Source organism: Halichoerus grypus, chromosome 8, assembly GCF_964656455.1.
Source record: "Halichoerus grypus chromosome 8, mHalGry1.hap1.1, whole genome shotgun sequence".
NCBI lineage: Eukaryota > Metazoa > Chordata > Mammalia > Carnivora > Phocidae > Halichoerus > Halichoerus grypus.
In genome coordinates, this window is record NC_135719.1 from 76,349,241 (window position 1) to 76,376,164 (window position 26,924).

The following is a 26,924-nucleotide window of genomic DNA, read 5'->3' on the forward strand; positions in this document are numbered from 1 at the left end:
CACCCATCTCTAACTGTAAATGATTCTGCATTCATCATCTCCTTCTAGGACACGTATTTCTCTGTCCCCATTGTGCTCGTGGTCTCCTCCACAAACTGGCACTTACATCGGATATGTGTTTATGTGGACGTGTTTTGCCCCCTATAACTCTGATGATAAATCCTTCAGAGAAGGAGTTCTGTCACCTGGGCAAGAATGGAGGATGCCTGCCCTGAAAAAACCGAGTAGGATGAGTCCAAGTATTAACTTATTTAGTTTTAAGTGGGTTAAGGAGGCACTGCTGTTAAGAAAAAGTTTGACTGTTTTGAGCCCCTGTTGCTCGCTGCCCCAAATACAGGGCTGGGATCATCAGAATGAAGAATACATAGGATTGTTAATCTGGGCTCTGTTAATTGTGCTGTTAGGAAATACTGATTAGATAATAAAAGGAGCAAACATTTATTGAGTGCTTACTACATACCTACCAGGCAGTGAACTAAGCATTTCGCGTATAATCTCTTATTTGATCCCCTCGCAAGCATACTATCCCCAAATTCAGAAGAAGGAAATTGAGATCCAGAGAGATTGGGATGTTCTCTGAAGTGTGGCAGAATGTGGACTTGAACCCAGGGTCTTAACAACAGGAAGCTCTAAAAGGTTTTTTGTATAAAAGGTGCTCTCTTTTCTGTGGGTCCTCAGTAAGTGAAAATTAGTTGCTTTTCAATAATATGTTTGAATTTTGGGACTCTCACTTCTTACCAGGAATCAAGGCAAAAATGCCTTCATATATAGTTAATTTTGAGGATGGACATGTATAGAAATGACTATTTTTTTCTTCTTTTTAGCTCACTTAAATTATTTGGCCTGAAGGAAGCAGAAACATGGATATTAGACATCTAACATTTTAAAATCCCACCCTTAAGTTGGCCACTTTTTTCAGGTGTTTTCTCTTCCCTCCCCCCCGCCCCATAAGGGCTAAATCATGTGTCTTTCTCTGGCCTTTTCTCCATGCTTCTGTCTTCTATGCTCCAGTGTGGACAATAACGTGTAGCCAAACTACCTGAGTGCTGCGCTAAGGAGAAAGCCGAGGTGTGGCTTGGACAGGAGGTGACAGGTTCGTCCTCCCACCTTTGAGAAGTGGTAGTGCTTTGTATAACAGTGTGTGTGTTTACCTCGGGGCGGGGGGGAGAGACAAAACTTGCAGGGCCAGCCAGAGCTTCCTCAGGTTGGCCCTCAGGATTTCCTGGGATGCGGGCTCCTCTTCGTTCCCTCATGGTCACGCAGGTGCTGCACGCTGTCTGTGTCCTGCTCGTCCCCGTCGGTGCCTGCTCGGCGGCCTCTGAGGCCATGGACCACCGCCTCCTCTGTTCCAGTTTCCTTGCCCTCCTCCAGCTCCGCTCTGGCTCAGGAGTGTGAGAGGGCAAACCAAAGCAGGGCAGCGTTCTTCCGAATCACCTCTCCGATGCCTCAGTGTCCCAGGCCATGAACAGGAGAGAAGCTGGTGGTGCCTCTGTAAATGATGCATGGGGACGCGCAGGAGGAACGAAGGCCCAGACCGCAGGGTATTTTTAGCGCCGGCTGTTTGTGGTGACCTAAGTGAAAACTGCTGGCTCCTGTCCCTTCAGCTGAATGGCTGGTATTCAGGAGAGTATGCCCACTCCCTGCCAGACTCTGCTCACGGAGCTGCCTTTTTACGAGGTGGCTGACTGGCTCCTTGGCACCAGGCAGCCCTGCCACAATTCTCTTTTATTGCCCAGCGCCAGTGCCCAGTCGTGTGGGCCCACGGGCAGCCCCGGCATGGCGCTGCGGCCGGGTGGGGGCCCGGGGGAGATTGCTGGCTGCGAGCTTGTCAGGGTTGTTACCGAATTGCGAGGCCGCGTCCGCAGGGCCGGGGATATGTCTGGAGGCTCGAAACCTCTGGTGTGAGGCTGGCACGCAGACACCGCGGAACCACGGTGGCGGGGACCACAGCCGGCTCCCCATCCCAGAGTCATTCTGCTGGGGCCCAGCTGTGGGGGGAAGCTGACCCTCCTGGTCACAGACACTTTGGGGGCCTCAGAGGGAGCTGTAAAATATGAGAGGCCCCCGTTATTCTGACAAGTCATTCTACCAATGACTTCTCTGGAGCTAGAGCTGATCTTTGGAGGACAACCCCCCCAACCCCTCCCCGCAAAGGGAATGGATGGGCTGCATAGAGCCTTTTGGGGGTTCCCCTGGTGCCACTGTGGAATGGAAACAGTGCTGGGGTCCCAGTCTCCAAATAGCACTAACTGGATGAGTGATTTCAAGCAAGTAACAATCTCCTAGGACTCCCTTTCTCACTTATGAGTAGTCATGCTTGCCTTACTGACCTCACGAAACATTTTTAATGAGGATATAAAAGTACTTTGAAACGATTGAAACAGTAAGAGTACAAAAAGTTGATAGTGGTGCCAGACCCCATTTATCTTCTTCATTTCTGGCCAACCTTGACTTTTACCAAATCTGTCCCCACCAGTCCCAGCAAAGAGGGACTCTTGCATTAGATGGTGTGAGGTCATCAGGCTCTGTGAAGGACATCGCTTGTATGTGAGAACTTACCTTCAAGATGGAGGTATTTCTAATTCTCACACAGAATTCGTTTGAATGAAAAAGGGTGCAGTGGGATCCTTTCCTTGTGAAATGTGAGCACGTGCCTCTATAATTAGAATAAATCCTTAAATAAAAGGATGTCAACAGTAGCCACAGCTCCTTTCTCTGAAACCTCAAGTGAATTTTAGAAAGCCTCTCAGTAGCAACCCTGGATGTTGCAGACCCACGAACCAAGATCATTACCCCAAGGTCTCTCTCAGAGATAATTTAATCTTATTTTATATATAATTTGAATAAGTCTGGCTCTCTCGTTTCTTAGCCCCTTGCTACTGAAAGTGTGGTATATGGACTGACAGCATCGCCATTACCTGAGAACTTGTTAGAAAGGCAGAGTCTCAGGCCCCACCCCTCACTTGTTAATCAGAACCTGCATTTTGACAGGATCCTCATGTGATTTATGTGTGTAGTAAAGCACATTAGAAGAGGGGATTTGCAAGGCCTAGGCCCACTCTTTATTTATGTAAGTCCTTCATTATGAAAAGGACCTGGGATGACTAGGATTAACAGCTGACAAGGAGGGAGGAGACGAAGAACTGTAAAAACCATAGTAGCCAGGACCGTGTCACGGGGTGATAGCACTGTGCGCACTTCCCCACACTGAGAACAAACTGCTGCAACACTATGTGGTCATTGATACGGCCAATAATAGTCCCAAATTATCAAGAGGAGGGAAAGTCATATTCCCAAGCTGCTGTTCAAAGTCTTTACCTAAAATTCATAGTGAAAATTTTCCTTTAAAATGGTTAAATAAATGGATCTTGATGTTAAAGGGGATGCTTCAGTGATGTGCATACTATATGGAAAACCACATTCTCCAGGAAAGAGATACATGAAATGTCACTATAATTGGAAACTTAACTTCATTCGTTTTGGTTTTTTTTTTTTTAATGTACTACATTTAGGAGAGTCAGATGACATCAAGATAAGGCGTGATACCAGAGATTTACTCTACTATATAACTAAACAACTAAACAACTCAGCTGATACCACAAAAAAACCCATGACTGTTGGAAGCCAAGTAAAATTTTTTGGGTCAGTAGGTATGAAACTTTCATATTTTCATTTACTAGATACTGGCAACTAATCTTCAAAATTACTAAGGCAAGAAAATGGATTTGAAACTAAAGGGAGTTTTAAATTAACCAGAAAAGCTAGTGCCCTTTCCTGGATAAATGAGCATTGGAGGTGCAGGGCCCAGCTGGTGGTCCTTAGGAGTCCTGCTGGGAGCTGCCATGTTGAGACTGCACAAGCCCATGGGTGGCAAAGTGAGAACTGAGGTTGACCAGATAGCCGACTGAAACAACAGCATTACCGATCTAAAAGGGTCTTGCAGAGGAGGGAGAATCCAAGCACAAGGCAGGGGATGGGAATGCAGAGAAGAGCTGTTAGAGAAATCCCCCAAGACATGGAAAAGTGCCTCAACAGATTTTTTATGGAGGGTTTTAGTGCAGGCCAAGAAGGAGATTTTAAGAGCCCTGGCCTGGATCAGACCAGCCTGGGTCTCCCTCTTCTTCCCCACTCCCGGCTTCCATTGCCTCTGAACACCACAACTGACCGACACTTTACTGCCATCACAATGCGAAGAAAACCTACCAATGGCCTAGAGCTTGAGAATAAACAGCTGCACGGTACCAACTGTATTAAAGAAAACAAAGTTTATATAAACAAAACTGAGCCTAAAACCTATTTGGCAAGAATTAAATATTTTCTCTTTATTCTAGAGACATTTGTAGAGTGCTAGGGCTGTGATGGAAACAGATAAATAAAGCATCATCACAGGATAGAATTAATTAATTGCCCAAAATAATTTTAAAGCTGTAGTGAAAGATTCTGTCTACAATGGTATTATTTTTCCTAATCAGGGGGCCTCTACACTTTGGAAACCTCATGGGCTTTGACTCATCTTCCCTTTGTGCACTGTTTGGAATCTCCTTTCTACTCATGTTGTGGCTACCCTAACCCCAATCCTCCTTTCTCCACCCCTGAGTTTCAACAATAGCCTTATAGCAGGACTTCTTAAACTTTCTTCCAGTCTACCTTCATACAGCGGTCTTTAGAAGGACACTTGGATACAGTGGCTCTGGAGTAGGGGGCATTGGAATTCTTTTAAAATGCCGCAGGTGAGGGGCGCCTGGGTGGCTCAGTCGTTAAGCATCTGCCTTCGGCTCAGGTCATGATCCCAGGGTCCTGGGATCGAGCCCCGCTTTGGGCTCCCTGCTCCACGGGAAGCCTGCTTCGCCCTCTCCCACTCCCCCTGCTTGTGTTCCCTCTCTCGCTGTGTCTCTCTGTCTAATAAATAAATAAATAAATAAATAAATAAATAAATAAATAAGTCTTAAAAAAAAAAAATGCCACAAGTGATTCTGATATGCATCCTTAGGTGGGAACAAGGGCTTTAAATTGTTGCTAAATTAACATTCTGTGTAACATCCAATTATTACATTGCTCTCCTGCCCAGAAAGTTTGGTTGCCATTTATTCCTATGTTAATTCATACTTTTCTGCCTGGCATTGGCCTTCTCCCCTTCCATCCAGCTCCCCCCCCTTCCCCAACAGTGCTCATCACGGATGCTCAAACCTTCCCTGCTTACACCTGCCTCTGTGCTCTCACTTGTGGTTCTTCCTCTGCTACCTGTAAGGATGGATCCTGTCTTTGATGATGATTCCAACTCAAGAGTCATCTCTTTCACGGGTATTTTTTTGGCAGGTTCTCTGTTCCCTGAATTTCTACATCATTTACAGTCTATACCATAATGAATTATGTCAGGGGATGTATCTTATCATATACCACTGGCTTATTGTGTTAACCTTGAAGAACCATCTAGAATAAAGAACCAGTTAGAGAGTAAGAACCATGTCTTTTACATTTGTCTTCCACAGCACCTAACGTAATCACTGGTATGTTGCTTCCTGCAGGAAGTCCTCCATGTCCCACGTTTGGGTTAGATGTTTCTCCCGTCATGCCTGTGACATCTTGCTGTATCCCAGTTACATTAGAAGTGCATTCCAACTCTGCATTGCAAGTGTGTTCTTCTCTGTACATCTTTTGCAGACTGTAAACTGTGAAAGCAGGGCCCCCGTTTACCTGGTTCTAGCACTTAGTCCAGGTCTTGGTATGTGGTATGTAGTATGTGCTCAATACATATTTTTAAACTGACTAATTAATGATTTTAAACTCTGTGTTTGGTTGAGACTGTGACAAATAGAACAAAGAGCATCCATTGCATCATAACATTTTGATTGACTTGGTTTCAGGTATAAGAAATTAACATAATCTAAACATAATGAACCTGATAACTAGCATTTGGTTGCATACTCAACTATATCATTTTCTAAGTATTACCTAAATGTGGTTTCTTGTCTATAAAATTCAAGCTCCTGGAGAGCAAAGGATAGCATTTGTTACTTCCATGTATCTCCCACAGTTCCTACCTCAGTGTTTCTTGATTTGAGGTCATTAAATGTAGTTTTTAAAAGAGCCTGTGTTATAATGTATCTGCCTGGTAAGAAACATTGGCTACTCCCTAACAAGTGCTGCATTCATTTTAATTGCCCTGGTGCACAGAGATAAACAGAGCCTTGGCAGGCCTTCCGTAAGGGAAACTGTGTTTGCTTCCTTCATTAATTACTAATGGAACATTAAGAAGACATGCATTCTCCCCTAAGCCAAGTCAGATAATTCCTGGCACTTAAGGCTAGGGTGCTTTCAAAAGTTGAGACATGTATTGACACACCAGAGAGCATGCCCTATAGCAAACACAGGGACGGCTGCATTGCCAAGATTGTACAAAGTTTCAAATGTATCAATACCAAGGGCGCTGATCTGTCTGTTTAACCTTTTGCACGTCTTGGGTTAATGTGGGGTAATAAAGAGGAATCCCTTGAATGTCTCTGAAGGCAGACACCACAGGAGGAATTGGAAAATCCATCAGAAAGATACAGAAAGTTACAAATAGAAGGATGATCAAAGATTGACCAAGCAAAACAACAGAATGAAGAGCAGTGAGGCTAATGGGAGAAATATGATTTGTCAATTACGTTTTTACTCAATAGCCAATTAATAACACAATTAAAATGAAGAATTTATACTCTCGAACATGGCAACTCTCATATTATCAAAATGCTAAAGCAAAAACATCGAGGAATAAGAGGTTGAGAGACTTATTGGTAGTAATAGATTTTAACACATAACCATCAAATTAAGATAGGATTAAACCATCAGACTGTGATAGATATAAAATTACATCTTATTTTAAATGTTCACATGGACATTTTCCAAAAATAATACCTTTTTTTAATGCAGAAATTTTGCAGGCTACTCACTCCCATCACAAAGCAATGAAATATAATATAAATGTAAATGAAACAACCCAGCCACTTGATGATATCTATGTTTTGGGGGCTAGAGAAATTTGAAATTGAAGGAGGTACAATGATCCTTTTAAGGATCAACTTTAATCTGACGTAATAAATTAAGACAGGCTGATACAAAGTCATTTCAAAGACAATGTGATTCCCAGGACACTAAGATCTAACCATGGTCCTCCTGAATATATTAATATTTCCAAAGGAAAAAAATGTGTTGCCCCAAAGGGGAGCTGGTTCAGTCAAAAACGCAAAAAAAGCAGGTGTCAGAGCAATAACCTTGACACATCTGATCCAGGGGAGAAGGGTGCCTCATCCAGCTGGGCTTAAATAATATAACCTATTGGCAAGATGTCCCGTGGAGGTGGACGTGTGGCTATTATACGAGATGAGTGCTCTAACCCCTGAGCTATGGAGCCTTCTCCTGGAACTGTGGCTATCACAGCCTGATTTTGACTCTAAATTCATGCACACCAACCAAGGCACCTTTTGATTTTGATTTGGCCCTTCATGTATAAGATGTACCTTTTGCATTAGAGAGCTATGTCCCAATACAATTACTAGATAGGAATTCATTCCAAGAAATAGCCTGCTATAGTGCTGGTAGAGTAAGCTTCCTAAACAGGAAAGACAGGATTACTTCACTAATGCTGGTGGGATAATTGGTTAATTATTTTACATGCACTAAAAAAAAAAAAAAAAAGAAAGAAGAAAAAAAAATAGAAAAACTAAAATATCCAAATGTTGGGGCGCCTGGGTGGCTCAGTCGTTAAGCGTCTGCCTTCAGCTCAGGTCATGATCCCAGGGTCCTGGGATCGAGCCCCGCATCGGGCTCTCTGTTCAGCAGGGAGCCTGCTTCTCCCTCTCCCACTCTGCCTGCTTGTGTTCCCTCTCTCACTGTCTCTCTCTGTCAAATAAATAAATAAAATTAAAAAATATATATATCCAAATGTTGGTAGTACTCCTGAAAGGGCAACAATTTTATAAATTTATTTTTTTATTTTTTATTTTTTTAAGTAAAAATGAGCCCCCCAGGCGCCACCCAATTTTATAAATTTAAAAAGACAAGAAGAAATCACAAAGGAGAATAACAAGAGCATATCTGACTACATAAATATTAAAAACTTACGGTTGCAAAATATTGCTATAATAACCAGAATTCCGAGTCAGAGGAAATGGGAACGTGGTTGCAGGAGATGTAACAGCCAAAGTCTTATTCTCTTTACTATGTAAAGTGTTCGTGCAAATTGATAAGAGAAACGATTAAAATTCCAAGAGCATAAACAGACAACTTTCATAAAGAAATTAAAGCTGGTACGGGGCGGCTGGGTGGTTCAGTTGGTTAAGCATCTACCTTCGGCTCAGGTCATGATCCCAGGGTCCTGGGATTGAGCCCTACGTCAGGCTCCCCGCTCAGCAGGGAGTCTGCTTCTCCCTGTCACTCTCCCTCTGTGCTTTCCCTCTCTCTCAAATAAATAAATAAAATCTTAAAAAAAAAGAAAAGAAATTAAAGCTAGTAAATAAACACATGGAAATATATTTGACTGAGCTGGTAATCAAGGACTTTAAAAATAAGACAGTAATTTTTCTAAACACCTTTTAAATTAGCAAGGAAAACAAAAATTATTTTTATAAAACCCAATGCTGGTAGAGATATTATAAAAACGGTATTCTCGTATTTTGTTGACCTTATTTTATAAATTGGTGCCTCCTTTTCCAGGTTGGAAAACAGCGTGGCAATATAATATAAAGACCCATAAAAATATTTATGGCCTTTGACCTAGTAATTTGACTTCTGGGAATCTATCCTGAGAAATATTAATCCAAAATATGGAAAAAATTAAATTCCTAAGAGTAAATTGGGAAACACTAAATGTCCCACAATAGGGGAATGATTAATATGTTGTGGTACAGCCACTGGATAGAAAAACAACATAGCCATTTGTAATTATGTGAGGAGAGACCACACAGCCACATGGGCAGATGCTTGTGCTTTAATATTAAATAAACATGAATAAACACTTAAGTATAAAGAGATATGCAGAAGAGAAAGGATTGAAGAAAATATACCAAGTTTTAAGTGGTTGTTCTAGAGTGGCGGAGGACAGTGACTTTTTTCTTTCTTTCTTTTTTTAAAGATTTTATTTATTTATCTGACACACAGAGAGAGAGAGAGAGAGAGCACAAGCAGGGGGAGGGGCAGAGGGAGAAGCAGGCTCTCCGCTGAGCAGGAAGCCCGATGCCGGGCTCGATGTGGGGCTCGATGCGGGGCTCAATGCGGGGCTTGATCCCAGGACCCTGGGACCATGACCTGAGCTGAAGGCAGACGCTTAACGACTGAGCCATCCAGGCGCCTCTTTGCTTTCTTTTTCTGGAAATGTGTTGTCTTTCAGCCTGTTCCCATGCCTGGCAGCAGTTGCCTCCCTATCTCTTCCTCTACCCTGCCCCCAAGTGCCACTCAAGTTCCAGCTCGTCCGGGAAGCCCTCCCCATCCTATCAGCCAAATGAAACTCTCTCTTCACTGTGCTCCCATGATGCTGTATTAACATTTCTATTAGGTCTCATATCTAATGCCTTGTGTGGAAATGGTACATGTGGAGGCATGTGTCTATTTCCACAACTAAAATTTTAAGCCCTAAAGGGCGGGAACTATTCGATTTCTTATTCTCTTTCCACAGTATAGATCACAGTGCTTTGCCTGAGTACATATTAGTTGAAATGAATTGAATTGCACTGAAGTGAACTATTCTGATTCCCTGGCAGGTGGAGCCCATGAAGGTCTTCAGCACTTGGGTCCTTTTGGCAACATCCCAAACATTGTGGCAGAGTTGACTGGTGACAACATTCCTAAGGACTTTAGTGAAGATCAGGGCTACCCGGACCCTCCAAATCCCTGTCCGGCTGGAAAAACAGGTAATGGGCATGCCCTTGGGTTCTTCTCATGGATGGTAGAGTCTTTGGGAGGAAATTAAAAATTCTAACATCTGCTACAAATATTCTGAGAAATAGTATTTTTATCCTAATGACCCCCCCCCATGTTTTGTAGGTAGATTGGAAAGGGAAATTTATTATAGAACCCTTGGTGTGTTCTGGCGCTCAGATACACCCACGTAAGACTCCCTTGCCAAAGCTTTACCTTCAGTCTCTCTCCCTCTTTAGGAATTGATGCTTTTTTTCTGCACTTGCTACTCTTTTAATAAAAATGGAGAAAGATTTTCTTCTTTTTGCCGTTTCTGTGATACAGTTGCTGCCCACTTTTAGTGTCTTTGGAACTTACTAGTTTGTGGATTATCCATGTCCACCGTTTTTCCTTACTTCCTCTGACAATTGACATTTTACCCATGTCACAAACAGCATCAATCCTGAGATACTTCCTTGGGGTCAGGAGGTGGCATGAGAGACAGTGGGTCCAGGAAGATAAGAAGTTGGTTAAGGGAGAAGCTTGCAACTTTTCTTTGCTTCTCATATCTCCCTTCCATTTTCCTACTCCCTGATGCCAAAGAGAATGAATGGTGAGTGGACTCCCCTTATGGTGGGCCTTGAGCAGCTAACCTTGGTAGTTAAGAGTAGTGGCTCTAAACTCAGACTACCTGAATTCAAAACCAAGGTCAAGATATGTGACCTTGCACAAGCTAATTAACCAATTAGCACCTCAGTTTCCTCATTGGCAAAATGGGAGTTGTTGTGGGAATTAAATGAAATTATCCACGTTAAGCGCTCAGCGCAACGCCTTGCACAAAGTAAAAGATTCATTAAATGGCATCCTGATTAGCATTAGTTTTTGCTGCTAGTAAATAACGCATCACTCTCGTTGGGCTTGTGTTAACTCCTAGCACCAGAACAGTCTTTTTCCCCAAGCCTACAATAACAATAGTTGGTATTTATTACCCCTACTTTGCATGTATGGAAACTGAAGCTTAGGGCATAGCTTGTCCAAGCTTATCTACTTAGCAAGTAGCAGAGCCAAGACTCAAACCCAGGTCTACCTGATTCAGGACAGTGTGCTCAACCACCATGACATAGTGTCTTGCTCTGAAAATTGTGACAGTATTGGCCCCTCAGATTTTCTTTTCTTTCTTTTTTTTTAAAGATTTTATTTATTTATTTATTTGACAGAGAGAAAGAGAGAGTGAGAGCAGGAACACAAGCAGGGGGAGTGGGAGAGGGAGAAGCAGGCTTCCCTCTGAGCAGGGAGCCCGATGCGGGGCTCGATCCCAGGACCCTGGGATCATGACCTGAGCCGAAGGCAGACGCTTAATGACTGAGCCACCCAGGAGCTCCAGCCCCTCAGATTTTCTTAAACACAATGCAGGCTGAAAGATACTCTTTCCCTGAAAGATACTCCTCCTTTGATTTAGGGTAGGTGTCTGTTCTCTATGGGGCACAGAGCCTCTGGAGCACCCAGAGTAGTTGGATGTAACCTAGCCGATGGAGAAATACTGGGCTGGCTGCTGGAAAACCTGAATCAGTGTGCAGAGCCAATCACTGCAGCCACATTTTACGTGCTTGTAGGGTTTTGGATGGGTAGGAGGAAAGACCAGTCCAGAATTTGAAGAGCAACAGTCTCCATGGGGATTTGGTTAAACTGATTAGATATAATATGGTACAGTAGTTCTTAAAGTGTGGTCCCGGGTTGGTCCCAGGTTTCTGGCAGCATCAGCATCACCTGGAAACCTGCAGGAAATGCAAATTTTCAGGCTCTCCCCTAGACCCACTGAGTCAGAAACTCCTGGGGTAGGCCCCAGAACCTGCCTTCCATGTGATTCTGGCACATACTGAAGTTTGAGAACCACTGTTGTAGGAGATTGGACAGAGTTTGAGCCAAGAGATCTGAGGTCTAGTCCTAACTATAGTATGTCAGTCTACTTCCCTGCACCTCAGTTTCTTCATCGGTAAAATGAAGACATAGTCAGTGCCTTCAAAAACATAAATGCAGTTCTAGGCTGTCCTAGGAAAGGAAAGAGTCCAGATCTGTGTAATCAAGCACTAGTTTTATGCACACGGGAGTTCTGAGACGGGGCAGTCCAGGTGGGCTGATACAGCTGGGTCAGATGACAACTCTCAGACTCTTTCTCATCACACATTGGCTGCCATTTTTCTTTGCTATCCGGCCACCAAGCAAACATGTTTCTCACTCTATGTTCTACCATTATTTTCACTCTAGAAAGGAAATCGCTGGCAAAATTTAGACATTATTTGTTTAGAGATTGCTTGAGATATGCCTCAGTGAGAATCATGACACCACACAGTTGAGCAATCCAAGAATAAAACCTTGGCTTCCCCCTCCCCTGCCATGCTCTCATCTGAATCATGGTCCCCGCACCCTGGATAGAGCAGCGGAACACAGAGAGTGCATCCTCAGGTATAGGATGCGAATCCCAGGGCACGTTTTCAGGCCCTGAGATACTGCCATTCCCAGAGCAGGGCTGTATCTCTACATCGCAGTCCGGGCCCACTCGGAAGTCCTGGAGAAACAATTATGAACAGGTTGTTAAGCTGCCCTATGCCGACTGCCTGTACTCTCTGGATTGGCTGTCTCTTTCTTACGTGGTAATTGCTGTAGATGAAGAAGTTAGATAAGCAGTTCCGTGAAAAGTGGGGAGCCACGTTAGGGGTTTGGTCAAACCTAATGACGCCACACGAGCTTCCTGCTGTGAAGACACTGGATGCTTCCGGCTGCTGGAAGGCTTCAGAGCAGGCTCAAGAGACCGGACTGTCTGGCTGGTTCTCGTGGACTCCTTTTAGCATTGACTTTGATGCCTCATTATCCCTTTGCAAAAGGACTCTCTTTCCTTCCCCCCACCCCCACCCCCCCGCCCAGCCCCATGCAAAATTCACACCCCCTCCTCTGCCGCCCACCCTTTGAAGCTATTGTCTAAAAGCACATTAGAAACAGAAAAAAGGGACTTAATTTCAGAGCCTCACGTCCTGTAATGATAGGGCTTAGGTCAAAGCAGCAGCCAAGTGGGATAACCATTCTTGGGTTTGACTAAAAGACGTGCTTATTTCAAAGAGCTGTCAGAGTATCAATTGTCATTTAAAGAGAGATGCTGGGAAAGGAACTAAAGCAGAGTGAACCTATTATGTGCGAGGTGTTCTGTGTGTGATCATCTCTTTCTCACAGCTACCCAGTCAGGTAAGTCCTTGATTCTGCCCCTCTCGTAGGTGGATGGATGGGTTTAGAGAGACAGAGTTAATCTTCCCAAGGAATTAAGACCATCTGTCACTTATGAGCTAGGATGGGAACGCTGAGCGCTGGTTCGTCTGACTCCAAGCTGCCGCCATCACCACGATAACACAGCTCAATACTGTCTTGTGATGTTGTCATTCTTATATAAGGGGCCTTTTCCAAGAAGCTGAAATTGTTTCTACGGAGCTCACCCAAGAGAAAACACCATGAGTCATGTGGAATGGACGTATACTAGTTAAGGAACGATTTGCTCTTATAACAGATAAAAATGATAGTGGTAACACAATAGAAGGTTATTTCTCGCTCACCTGAGGTCCTGCCAGAGGTGGGTGAGGGTGTGGCAGGGGCGGGTGGTTCAGCCACCCAAAGTGCCGTCTTTCCTCTTGACCTGCGACAGTCCCAGTTGCCCTGGTTGGCAGCATGTAGCAGGCAGAGCAGCCGATGGGGTGGGGGGCGGGTGGGAGCGGGGATCATATCGGAGGTTTCTATGGGCCAGACCTGGAAACGGAATACATCACTTGTGCCCACATTCCACTGGCACAAACTCAGCCATATGACTCCACCTGATTGCAGGGCAAGGCAGTGTGCCGAGGGGGCAAGGGAAGTGGGTTTGGCGAGAAGCCAGCCAGTCTCTGCCACAGGTGGGAGGAGGAGTGAGAGCTTGGGACGAGCAGATTCCAGAGTGACTGATGTGGACAGATGCTTACCTTGGGATGTCCGGTTGTTTTGGAATAAATTCACTCTTAGAATAACAATAGATGCCTGGGCCATTCCTCAAAAACCTTTTGCTGTTTGCAGTAGATGACGGATGTCTAGAGAACACCCCCGACACAGCAGAGTTCAGTCGAGAATTCCAGTTGCACCAGCACCTCTTTGATCCAGAACATGACTATCCAGGCTTGGGCAAGTGGGTAAGTCCAATCTTAATGACTAGTAGATCTTACACTCTGATACTCCGAAGGTACTGACGGCAAGGATGAGCAATGTGGGTGGGGTGAGAGAAGAAAAATTGCTTGGAAGCTGATTTTTCAGGAATCTCTGGTTGAGAGGGAATTCAAGTAATTACCAAACCACATGCATGTCTAGGATGCAAGATACCAACCCATCCCAAGAGTCAGTGACCTAAACCCGTCTCAGCAACTGAAGTCTCTGGAGACTTTGATTCTGGTCTCCTCCACAGCCTGTGTCATAACACATCCTAAAGTCTCACCACGGTTTCACAAAGGTCATACAGGAAGTATATGGGCTGTTTTTTTTGTTGTTGTTGTTGTTGTTATTTTTTGGTAAAAAAGGATACTGAAAAAATTTGCAAATTATCTCTCTAGACTGAGGGAGATGATCTCTGTGGGACCAAGGAAAAATGATGTCAGAAACTTAGAAACAGGGGCGCCTGGGTGGCTCAGTCCGTTGAGCGTCCGACTCTTGGTTTCGGCTCAGGTCGTGATCTCAGGATGGTAAGATTGAGCCCTGCATCAGGCTCTGCGCTCAGCGTGGAGTCTGCTTGAGATTCTCTGCCTCTCCCACTCATGCTCTCTCTCTCTCTCTCTAAAATACGTAAATCTTAAAAAAAGAAAAAAAAAGGAAGTTTAGAAACAGACATATGTAATTCTGCTCTATGGAAAGAGAAGAAAAATTCCAAAATGTGGAGCAGTGAACTTGATGTCAGTACAAGGCAAGAATCTCTAACTGTCCATTAAAGAAATTGTAGGCACTTGGAAAGAGAAATCATCACCATTTGGCATATGTTTGTTAAAACCAAGTTTTGTCAATCTGACTGTACTCTTCTACTCGCCAGTGTTATTCATTTACTTGTCAGCTTGATGAGGGAAATGGAGTGACCATGGTGCATTTGGACCTCAGCAAAGTACTTGATGAGCTCTTTCATGATCTCCTCTTGGAATAGGTGGAGAGATGCAGCCTCGGCAAGAGAACCTCACCAAAAGGGAGCTTGTGAAAGAGTCCATGTCCACAGGGAGAGAGACCGCACATGGTATCCTGCATGTCTTGGTGCTATCCCACTCCACATCTTTAGAAATGTTTGTAATAGAAAATATAGAACACGTACTTATCAGCTTCTCAAAAGATGACGCAAAGTTAGAAGGGAGAGCACTGAATGACAAGAGTCAGGACTCAAGAAGATCCCAGCAGGCTCGGACAATGAGTCAAAGAAGATCACGACTGAATGGGGATATAGCTATGCTCCGGTGGTCGGGCCTATGCAATCAAATGCAAAAGCCCCGTGAGAAAAGTGGGAAAGTACTAAGAAGTGTTAATTCATGTGTAAGTTGCTGGTCAGTACGTCTGTGGCAGGAGTGAATGAGCAGATATTCCTGCCTAAGCCTTTCTAGAGTTATCGGTCCCTGCTCAGTTAGTTCATTGCTGGCAGCTGACGTTGCTTCCGTCATTACTAGGGCCATCGTAATCTTAGGACTAAAATCCCTCCCTTTCTTTAGACTGTTTTAGGGAGAGATACCTCTCCTCATGAATCACCACTTTCATTTTTCCATTACCTTGCTTTAACATTGCATTGAATTGATTCCCTCTACGCTTGATGTGGACACATTTCCCATCTTAAAACACCACAGCAGCTTTAATTTTGCTTCCTCCAAAATGCATTAATGCTATTTCTGTTCTTTTTCATAAGTGGTTCTGTTAGGGAGACTTGGTTTATGGAGCCATTCTGAAGCCTCTAGCAGAATTTAAACATGTTGAATTACATAGGCAAACATCTATAGGTTGTGGAATAGGAGGCTGAACTCATGAAAGTCTTCTATAAAAGAGGTTATTCTGGTGGCATATGGAAGGACGGAATAGAGAAGGAACAGACTAAGGGCAAGAAAAAAATATATGAAGTAATTCCAGTTATGAAGGCCACGAATATAGTGGATTCAAGTGAACCTCACCAATGTGATGAGAACCTATGACATTTCAAAGGCAGCTGGGGAGCTGACTAGAACCGGTATATGGAGTAAATATAGCATGAGGAGGAAAGAAGAGCTATGCCAAGTTTACGGGAAATGGACAGCATAACTTTTCCTCTGAGGGGAGTTTTTAAAGGATGGAGTGAAGAAGAGAAGGAGGAAGGAGGGAAAAAGGGGAGCAGAGAAGGTAGGAAGGAGTAGGAGGTTACAGAGGAGCCCTGGGAAGGACTCCACAACAGAGGGGCAAAGTGTTGCCAAAGAAAAGCAAAGGCCAGGTTCAGCAAAGAACAAGTGGAAGATACGGAGCCTGCTTTGTTCCAGGCGCTGTGCTAGGTGCTCGATTTACAATTGTCTTCCAGACATGGGACTGGTCTTCCATGAGCTTACCACCTCGTGGTTGAGGTGAAATGCATGAAAACACAGTGAACCCAACGTAGCGCTGTCCAGTTTCATATTCTAGCTATCCCGTGAGCACCACGGCAACGAGGGAAGAGAAGGGCAGAAGAATACCCAAGATGGAGGCCTTGCACCGCCAACTGTACGATGGTCCTCGAGGAAGTTGAAGGCACCCTGAAGAACTGGTAGGCTGGAAATGAGCAAAAGGAAGCAGGAGAGAGACTGAGGGCAGAGAGCCCTTTTGAGGAAGCAAGAAAGATGGAAACTTCTCTCTTGGGAACTTTCCTTGCCTTTTCTTGAAAACCTGGACAGATTACTATTACAGATCAGTGACCAGGAACAATGTGTACACACTTTTTATCATTTGTAATTATGTGTTTATTTAAACTTAAGTTTCTCTCGTTTATTTTCCCATTACCGCCTGGCAGTGAAACATGATTTTCTTGATCTTTTTTTTTTTTTTAAGAATTTATTTATTTGTCAGAGAGAGAGAGAGCGAGAGGGCACAAGCAGGGGGAGCAGCCGAGGGAGAGGGAGAAGCAGGCTCCCAGCTGAGCAAGGAGCCCGATGCAGACCTCGATCCCAGGACCCTGGGATCATGACCTGAGCCAAAGGCAGATGCTTAACCGACTAGGTGCCCCGATTTCCTTGATCCTCACTTAGAAGTGTGAATTGAGTACAGTAGTCTTCCTTATCCAAGGGGGATTTGTTCCAAGACCCCCCGTGATTCCTGAAACTGCATAGTACCAAACCCTATGTATACTGTTTTCTCGTATACATACATGATAAAGTTGAATTTATAAATTAGGCACAGTAGGAAATTAACAACAGTAATTAATAATAAAATAGAGCAATTATCACAAGACACTGTAATAAAAGTTATATGAATGTGGTCTCTCTCTCTCAAAATATCTTTATTGCACCTATACTACCCTTCTTGTGATGAGACGAAGTGGGGTGAATAACGTAGGCATTGTGATGTAACAGTAAGTGACCATATATCAGAAGAAGGATCATCTGCTTCCAGACCGTGGTTGACCACCGGTAACTTAAAACCGTGGAAAGCAGAATCTCGGATAAAGGGGAACTGCTGTATGTCTTGCTTTTCTATGCTGGGGTTGAGAGGCCTTCCTCCCTGTTTATAGAGAATGATGGTCTCAAGCCTGTCCTAAGCTCAGCCGGATTGTAAGTTAACAAAGTAATGGTCTTGCACAAGAGAATGGCACACAACACCATGATTCCTTATATGCTAATAACATTTGTCTGTTTTTGACATTAGCTGGAGCTCAGCTAGGTCTTTAGCAGTGATTCATATATTATAAATATCAGCGTCTGTCTTGTTTCCTGCATTACTTTCTCTTTGTTAATGCATCAAGACGCATTTGTTAAATGCACATCACATGCCCTCCAGGCCTTCTGTTAGATGACGGGAATGAAGATGAAGAGTCATTGTATTTTATTATATGGTAGTAAATAGTAGTATTTATTGAGCAGCTACTGTGTGCCAGACATTGTGCTAAAAACTGTACGTGAATTATCTCATTCGATCTGCCCATCCCGATCACTCCCATTTTACAGATGAGAAAATCCAGGCTTAGGGGGTGTTGGGTAGCCTGCCCAACACCACAGAGCTGATGATCAGCGGAGCTGGGATTTGAACTGGACCATCTGACTCCAGGAGCTCTTTAAAAACAGATTCCTTATCGTTTCGTGGCTCATGGCTCATAATGCGTCCTGTACAGGGGTCTCATCGAGTCCTGTCTAGGACTGGCTGCCTTCTGGACAGTGTGTGTGCCCCCAGCGCCGAGTGGCTATACCCACAGGCTGGCCGCCGTAGGTATCGGTCGCCCCCTCCTTCACACAGTAATTGCTCACTGCTACTCAGGAAAAGTTCTCTCGACAAGCAAATGTTTCTCTTTTCCGAGTGCTTTTCATATCTTTTCATCAGCCCGTTTGGGGTGAGTAGGGTCTCTTTCTTCCCCAGAAGCAGCTGATCACAGCCAGAGCCTGAGCCAAGAAAGAAATGGGGCAACAAGGACCCTCTCTGCCTTTCTTTGTCTTTCAGGACCTCAACCCCGCTAAAGAGTCACTTGGGGTTTGCCTCATGTTTCCGTGTGATTAGCCTTGAGTTATGCCTTTCTGAGATGTTCCTCTTACTGTTGACATCAGGACACATGTGATGCCACTTTGTCCCAGATTTGGTAGTGACCTGGTCTAAGTGATGTCGGCCAGGTTTCTCAAGTGTAAAATTACTGTTTTTTTTCCCTTTGAAATTAATAATCTGTGGGGAGATACTTTCAGACTGTATACATGTTCTGTCCCCATTGAACTTGAGCCAACAATTTTAGTCTCCTTTGATGATACTCGCCAGAATCAATGATAACTATGGTAGTTGTCAAATGGTGATTTTCAACTCTCTTACTCATTCTACATTTATTGGCTGGCATTCTACTCTAAGCAAGGGTCTCCCCTCTTCCCCCATTTATTCATTTATGTATTTAAAAACTGGTTTATTTGATGGTTTGTAGATTCTTATTATTACTTATTTTGGTGTTTAAACTGTCCTAGATTTAGCCAGTGGGAGTCTCCAAGCTGGCTTCTCTGTCCTTTTGACATGACTCACCACTTTCTGAGCACGTTCCTCCCTTATGGCACAATTAGATATTCCAGCTTCATTGATCCTCGTACTTTCCCTGCCCTGGCCCTGGAATCAGACATTCTCCGAGAAGTCTCCCTGGTTCCATTTAGGAATGGAATTTGAAACCAAGATCTGGGCAGTTGTCCAAAATCTTGATGGCACAGTGGAAAGCCCTTTTTGTGAACTTGAACCTGCTACTCACATGGAAAACAGGCTCACCACTCCCCCATCCCCACCCCATCTACAAGGAATGGGTGTCAGGGGAGGGGGCTGCTTTCTTCTGGTTCCTTTCGTATACTTCTCTTACCCTGTGCCTAAGAATCCTTGCCTTTAAATCCATTCAATAGCAGAGCTAGTCAGGAGTGCCCCAGCCCCTTTCATGCAGGTGTGGGAAAGCATCATCCGGCTAATCCTAACCCTGGGTCTTAGGCAAACCCAGGGACCATCTCTGAGAGGAAGACTTGCTAGACTTTTTGCACTTCTTTTTGAATGAAGGCTGTTCGTTGGTATCATCTGCCCCACAACCTTCTAAAGGAGATGAAAGACAACGATGCCGCCTTCACCCTGCTGGTGGCGCAGTGGAGCTCTGCCGCGGCGGAGGGGCTGCCCCACCCATCCTTCAGGCTTCAGGCTCCAGGCCCCGTGCCCTCCCACCCACTCAGGCGGCGGACCCTGACGATGCACATGAAGAGCCTCTGTCCTGGCCCCCCATCTCCCAACCCCCTTCCCCAGCGTCGGCACAAGCTCCCAGACGTTCTCTGCGCAGCAAGAATTGTTACATCCACGGAGAGGCAACTACAGACGACAAGAATGAGCCTCACGGCGATGTGCTCATTCTTCGAGGGTGTGGTCTGCACGTCTGCCTTTCCTCCCTTCCAATATTAGATTGACCAGTTCCCCAAGTGAGCGGGGGGCCGAGGCTGCGGCCAGTACCGGCCTTTGTGGCAGCGGAGGCCCCTTCACTCCCCGGCGCCGGTCTCCCTGCATAGTTGAGGTTCGGGCAAGAGATAACGCATCGTAAATAGCGGGTGGGGTAGATATTAATGAACATGAAAATTATGAAGCTCATTCTTGGCATTTGTCATTTTCGTTTCCAAATCTACCATTAAAAAAAAAAAGTCTCTATATCCAAACAGTTCAGAGGATAAAAGCGTTGTATAAACTTGTTCCTTAACAGAACTGTCATCTCTTTAAAAAAAAAAAAAAAAAAAAAACAGTGTCAGTATATTTTATTTAGAGTAAGATGAATCATCTCTTTTATACATTATTTCCCTTCTGATGAAAAAAAAAAAAGCCAACACAAATATGTCCCCCCAATGCCCCTTCTCCCGTTCTGCCTTCAGATTAAGTGTTCTGTCGTCTATAATCTCAGTAGAAGAGAAATCTGCGGAGCATGTGTCCGATATTCTAGAGCTCATTTAAGTCCACTATGTGTTTGAAATACAGCAATATGTGGAAACACTTATACAAACTGTGGTAACGGAGCCCGTTTTTTTTTTTCCCCCAACATAGCTTTCCTTCTGCCAAGAAGTTTTTTGGCAGTTTTTAAAAGGTTCACTCTATTAAAAATGTTATAGACCAAATGGTTTTCCGATTGTCTTGACTGGGGGCACACACTGACCGAAGCCACAGGAGGAAAGGTCGCAGAAGTCAGAAGGTCTCGTTTATTGACATAGAGGATTGTTATTAATAGTCAGACACTCCTCTAGAGAACAGTTTATGTGTAAAGCTCATAAAAAGGGAGTTGGGTACAAAAGTAAAACAAGATAAAACTTTGTTTTAAACAAAGGCTGTTCAAAGTGAGGAGCCGAGTTTCCAGTGCCCCGTGTGTTTTAGAATGTCGTATTTTCCTGTTTATATGATTGTTGGTGACACTGGGGTGCCTTGGGGCATTGCAGAGAACTTTATTAAAAGCTACACAACCACCAGCTTTTCTCTTGTGGTCTATCTTTCTGACACGACATTCCTTTCATCTAGCTTTGTTTCCAAAATATGCGTATGCAAATATCCAGGGGGACACACCAAGTATTGCTTCTAAAATAGACGCTCACCAAATTTGATCCATACTTGTGCATTTTTGTTTTCTTTTTCTCCCCATTCTAGAACAAGAAACTCCTTTATGAGAAGATGAAGGGAGGACAGACACGAAGGCGGAGGGTAATGTGTGGTGGGCTGGGCTGTTGGTGGGACGCCTGGAGCTTTCTGAGTGTAACTCACCCTCCGTTGTTGGAAAATAGCCGAAGCCTCTCACGTGCCATCCTGGGAGGGCACGACTGGGGTCCCGGGGAACAAGGGCCATGCCGTCGGTTCCTGCGATGGTTTGCCCACGATTTAGCGCATGGTTCTTAGCGGAGCCCCTCTTGGTGGTGATCCAGCCACCTCCACCGTATTCGTGAAATGTGGATTGCATCCCTGCTCTGGGTGTGGGAATTCAGGGAGCACATGAGGGTGTCTTTCCTCAGAGGGGCTCTAGGCCACTGGGGGCAACTGCTCACACATTTGCACCAATTATATAAAAACACAAGACAGGAACAAGGAAGTGCTTGCTGAACTGCAAGCTCCAGGCAGTAATTTTGAAGGAATGTAGGGGTAAAAGATGAGATGACCAAACCTCATTCCTCCTACATACCTTTTTCTTCGCCTAGCTAACCTGATGTACAATCCACTAGATCTGTTATATTTGTCTGCTGGCGGGTGAATTTGCTGGCAGGCTTAGGTATTTACCATCTCAGGGCGGCCCGGGGTGGCACGTTGGTCTGGGGGTCGTGCACGGAGCCGCTGTGGTGTTGCCTCTTGTAAAGCTGAATGTCAAGTTTGCTCTGAGTTTCCAGTGCATTTTATGGCCCCGAGGCTGAATCAGTGATCAGTGTCTGTTCTGATAATCCATGGGTGCCCTCGTGGACAGAAGTGCCTGGCCCCCTGCTTTCTTTTTCTGATCAGGTGGAGGAGAAAGTTCAAGTCCTGTTCTTCCGCAGCGTAGTGCTGCCAGAGAGTAACCACGTTAGTTATACAAACCAAACCGTATACCCAAGGCCACTGACTGTTTATTTAGAATGGCAAGTGCCTGGATCCTGGCAACATCTGGGAATCTGGACATTGGTAGTTTCGGCCGGCCTGCATGCTTCTGCCGAATCCGGTCAGGGTGCTCGAGGAGGTGTCGATTTTCTGGATGCAGCATTAATTGACGGGCCCCCGCGACAGAAAGTTCCAAGCCCTGCGCTGCCTAACAAGATACAAATGACGCGTAGCCAGTTTTCTATTGAGAAGCAAAGTTGTCTGGAAACAGATCTTCTTCCGGAGAGTTCACAGGGTCATTAGGGTTTTTTTAGGGGGGCGATTACAGTTTCCGATGGCAAATGGTGGCAGAAAGGGTCCGAAGGGTGTAATGTGGTCTTGAGAAAACATCAAGAAATTCTATTTCAGGAGCTCACAATACACAATTTATCAGTAAGACGGCTTGAATATCTCCCCGTGGCACAACAAGAACATTTCCAAATAAGACCAATGACCGACCCCAGATGAATAACTTAGCATGAAGCTTTAATTGTCTTTATTTCCTGGCTCACCATTCCTTCTGCCCTGACTTGGTTAATGACCGTGGGTCAGGATTCAGGTCATTTTTCCGTGAGACCTGTGATTACCAAAACTCAGAATTCTGGCTAGGACACATGTTATAAAGGATTGTACTTTGGCCTCAACTTCCTCCACATAGGAAAGGCTTAGAATTTATGAAAATAAGGGTCATTTTGACCCAGTGGTATCAAGTTCTTCCTCTTCTCAGACAGCTACAAAAACTCATGGTCATGCCATAAATCCTGGCCTTCTCAGGACTGATGAGGAAACAGAACTTGCTTCAGGTGATGCTTCCACTTAATTGAAAGCCTCAGGTGAAGTTTCCACTTAATTGAAGACTTTACTCACCTCCTCAAGTGCACCAATCACCAAGGCTGTCTCCAGCGAAGCTCAGTACCTGCTGTGGATTTCCAAAGGACATCAAAAGCAGGAATCTGATCCCAATGTTTCTTCCAGTTATGAAATGGAAAAAATGTTCTCTCTGTAACCTAGCCAGTTTCTCTCACGCAGGAGACAAGAGAAATATATAAGTGCCTTGAGTTTTTCAGAGGATAATTAAAACCAAGTATCATGCTATTATTCCTCTTATGTATAGGATTCAATACTAATGAACACTTATCAAAAAAAGTTCAAGTGATTGTTCCCTCTGCTTCCTCATTAATTTACTTCCCCTGCCCTCCAATATTTGTCATTTTCTGGGTCTGGGCAGAAGGACTTGCTCCTGTGAAAGTCCCTTTACCAAGACGGATCCTCCCTGGAGTTACAACAGACTCCTAGGTGGTTTTTATGTAACTTTCTGTATTCGATCAAATCCAATTGAATTCTGAGTTGCTTCATGAGTAAAAGGTCAATTTCCCTTTAAATGATCACCTTTGCAAACTATAACTGTTAAGATGTATCTTGTCAATATTTGAAATCTACTATTTATCTTATTTAAAGGGTTTATCAACCTTTTATTCCCATACTTGGGAAGTATGAAAATCTCATACCCTTTTTAATGTCTTAGAATTTTCAGAATAAATATTATTACTAAAAAACAATGAAGATATTTATGGTATTGAGTGCACTTTTTCAGTCTACACTTGCTTCACTTACCCAGAGATTCTAACATGACTCTGGAGTAAGCCAGGCCATTCTAGTGGACAATCTCTGATATAAAAAGTATTTTTGTTATTCTAAGTATTTTAAGGATGCCTTCCCAGCAAAGTGCTGTGTTTTTGTGACATGTCCCTTTTCAGATATGAAGGCATCGCACACTTTGTAATTCTCAGCTTGTTTGTAATGCATTTTTGCTGGATGAGTAGGGCCTTTCATGATTCATGCTTTCAGCTGTGAGAATGTGGAAGGACATTTACAAATACTAAAGTTAGGGTCCATTTCTTTTGGAGAATGACCTGCTCACCCTTCAAAAGAGCCAAGGCAGACAGTGTCCCCTTGGCGAGAGAGACCCACCTGTGAACTGCCACCCTTCATTCACGGGGACTTGGGATTGCTGATCATTTGTAACTATAGCTTCTTCCTTATATTTTTGTTCAGTTACCGGAAGGTGACTTCAATAAACAAATAGCTTCCAAAACGTTTGAAATTTTTTCTGCTTGCTAAATACTATGTTGTAAAGCTCCAATTACTAGTTCAAATCCAAACCTCAAAAAATAGATATGTATTAGAGAAGGACTGGAAAAACCTTGACTCATTCAGAGGAGCAACAGATGAAAGATTTCAGACTACGAAGTCTTGAGTCAAAAATAAAGCCACCTTGTGTATAGCTTAGTTCTTTTCTTTAGCTTTTGAACTTGAGTGAGGGAAGAATTCTAGGGCCGCTGATGGATCCTCTTGAGGTAGAACACTGGCATGGAAGCAGTACAGCAACGGGATGTCCTATGACCAGTCTGCAGATGCTAATTCCCGCTTGGTCCTGCTCTGTCGTCTTCTTTAGAACATTCTTATAATTTGATGCATTTCCTATGCTCTCTCCCACTAAATAAGGCCATAGAATAATAATGTTATTTTGTATGGGGCTTGGTACCTAAGTTAGTAGTGAGAACTTACTAGCTGGCTCACTCTAAATCTTTGTACCAAAAAGCAGGCGGGAGACATAGTCCATCTGATAAAGAACTCTTTGGTTGCGTGAAAGACACAATTAGACACATCTGTCAGTCAGACGCCCAGGTATTGAAGATGCACTGGAGTAATCATTTGGTAGGTGGTACGTACCACTGTTACCTTGTTTTTATTTTTATTTTTTTATTTTTTATTTTTTTAAAGATTTTATTTATTTGACAGAGAGAGACACAGCGAGAGTGGGAACACAAGCAGGGGGAGTGGGAGAGGGAGAAGCAGGCTCCCTGCGGAGCAGGGAGCCCGAAGTGGGACTCGATCCCAGGACTCTGGGATCATGACCTGAGCCGAAGGCCGACGCTTAACAACTGAGCCACCCAGGCGCCCCTTGTTTTTAAACCCAATAGGCCAGAAGCAATTCTCACTCACGTCTTTTGTGAGATGTCTGTATCTGATGTTCAGGTATAATACCAAACCATATTTTTTTCAGAGTGTCAATCCGTATCTACAAGGACAGAGACTGGACAATGTGGTCGCCAAGAAGTCGGTCCCCCATTTTTCAGATGAGGATAAGGACCCAGAATAAAGTGAAGATGCCGGGTAGGAACCCACACCACCCGTTAGGCCTCAGTACAGCTTATGCGCACGTGTGATTAGAGCCCCTGTGAATGGCAGCATGTTTCTAATTTAGACGAGTACGGATGAAAAGCAGCTGTATTTTAATACTGCATTGTCCTTCACACTGACAGCTCTGCTCTCTACTACTTTTTTCTTTTTAAATATGGATCTGCGATGAACATTAAAATTAAAGTGTATATATCAACAACAGCAAAAAGCAAGACTATGAATGAAATGTCCTCAGATTTCTTGCAGTTTAAAATGGTGTTTCGGGCTGCACTGTTTTGGCAAAGTCTGTGAAAAGCTGGCATTTGATTTTGATTATGTAGTTCACCCGGCCCGTGGGCGTTGTTACACATCAGTAAAGAAGACAGTACTCAAGAGGAGGAACGGACACATTTCACTTGGCTACATCTTAATAAATGTGTATGCAAGCACTGGTGTGTGAAGCTTTTTTATTTAGATCATTATAAAAACAATTTATTTGCTTACTAGAACAAACTCACAAATAGGATCTTATCTGATCTTAACACTAATACAGTGAAGTAAACGGGGGCTGGCACCGTATCTCCATTTTAGAAATGGGGGGACCGAGACCCCTGGCTTCCATGAAAAGCTGGAACTCGTACAGCCAGTACCTGGTGACTGAAGTCTTTGACTTTGAGTTATTGTGTTTATTCAGCAAATACCGGGTTTCTGCCCCATGCCAGGCGTAGGACTGGGCTCTGTGGGCGCATCGGGGACTCAGGCTGACACCACCAAGGTCCCCAGGCAGCAGAACCTACAATCCAGGTCACAAAGCAGCTCTCGGTGAGCAGAGAGTAGGTCAGTCACCTCCCCTCTGCTTTTATTTATTTATTTATTTATTTTGTAAAATAATATTCCTCTGTTTTGTTTTTTTTGTTTTTTTTAAGATTTTATTTATTTGACAGAGAGAGAGACAGTGAGAGCAGGAACACAAGCAGGGGGAGTGGGAGAGGGAGAAGCAGGCTCCCCGCGGAGCAGGGAGCCCGATGCGGGGCTCGATCCCAGGACCCTGGGACCATGACCTGAGCCGAAGGCAGACGCTTAATGACTGAGCCACCCAGGCGCCCCATCCCCTCTGCTTTTAAAGGGTGGAGCGGCAGGTGCAGGCGCGCGCTCCCCAGCCTGTTTTTTGTTTTTGTTCTTTTTAAAGATTATTTATTTATTTGAGAGAGAGAGAAAGAGCACAAGCAGAAGGAGAAGCAGGCTCCCCGCTGAGCAGGGAGCCCGATGCAGGACTCGATTCCAGGACCCTGGGATCATGACCTGAGCCGAAGGCAGATGCTTAACTACTGAGACGCCCAGGCGCCCCTCCCCAGGCTGTTTCTGAAAAGGTGTGCAGTTTTCACTCAGCGGAGTCCTCCCAAGTCAGAAAGCCAATTCAGAAGAAGGCTGGCAGGATTCAGCGCACTGGTGAGATCATTCCCGTGTGCTCCAGCACTCTTCACTGTAAAGAAGTTACACGAGTTGCAGGCTTTGATATCACTGGCCTCAACTTCCTGGTCTATGAGAGGGAGACCGCAGTGAGAAGG

At 44.3% G+C, this 26,924-nt stretch overlaps 1 protein-coding gene across 4 annotated transcripts in view; it reads left to right on the forward strand.

Annotated features, from left to right (window-relative positions):
• Window positions 1-25,805, forward strand: part of SCG5 (secretogranin V) — a 55,173-nt gene extending 29,368 nt beyond the window's left edge. The window contains exons 3-6 of one of the 4 annotated variants that reach the window (XM_036109138.2): window positions 9,738-9,887; window positions 13,963-14,075; window positions 21,223-21,276; window positions 25,241-25,805. In XM_036109138.2, coding sequence (XP_035965031.1) covers window positions 9,738-9,887; window positions 13,963-14,075; window positions 21,223-21,276; window positions 25,241-25,336 — 413 coding nt within the window. In that variant the 3' untranslated portion in view covers window positions 25,337-25,805. The remainder of the gene's footprint in view (window positions 1-9,737; window positions 9,888-13,962; window positions 14,076-21,222; window positions 21,277-25,240) is intronic. The other 3 variants (XM_036109139.2, XM_078053414.1, XM_078053415.1) reach the window with 3 other exon arrangements.
• Window positions 25,806-26,924: the final 1,119 nt, after the last annotated feature.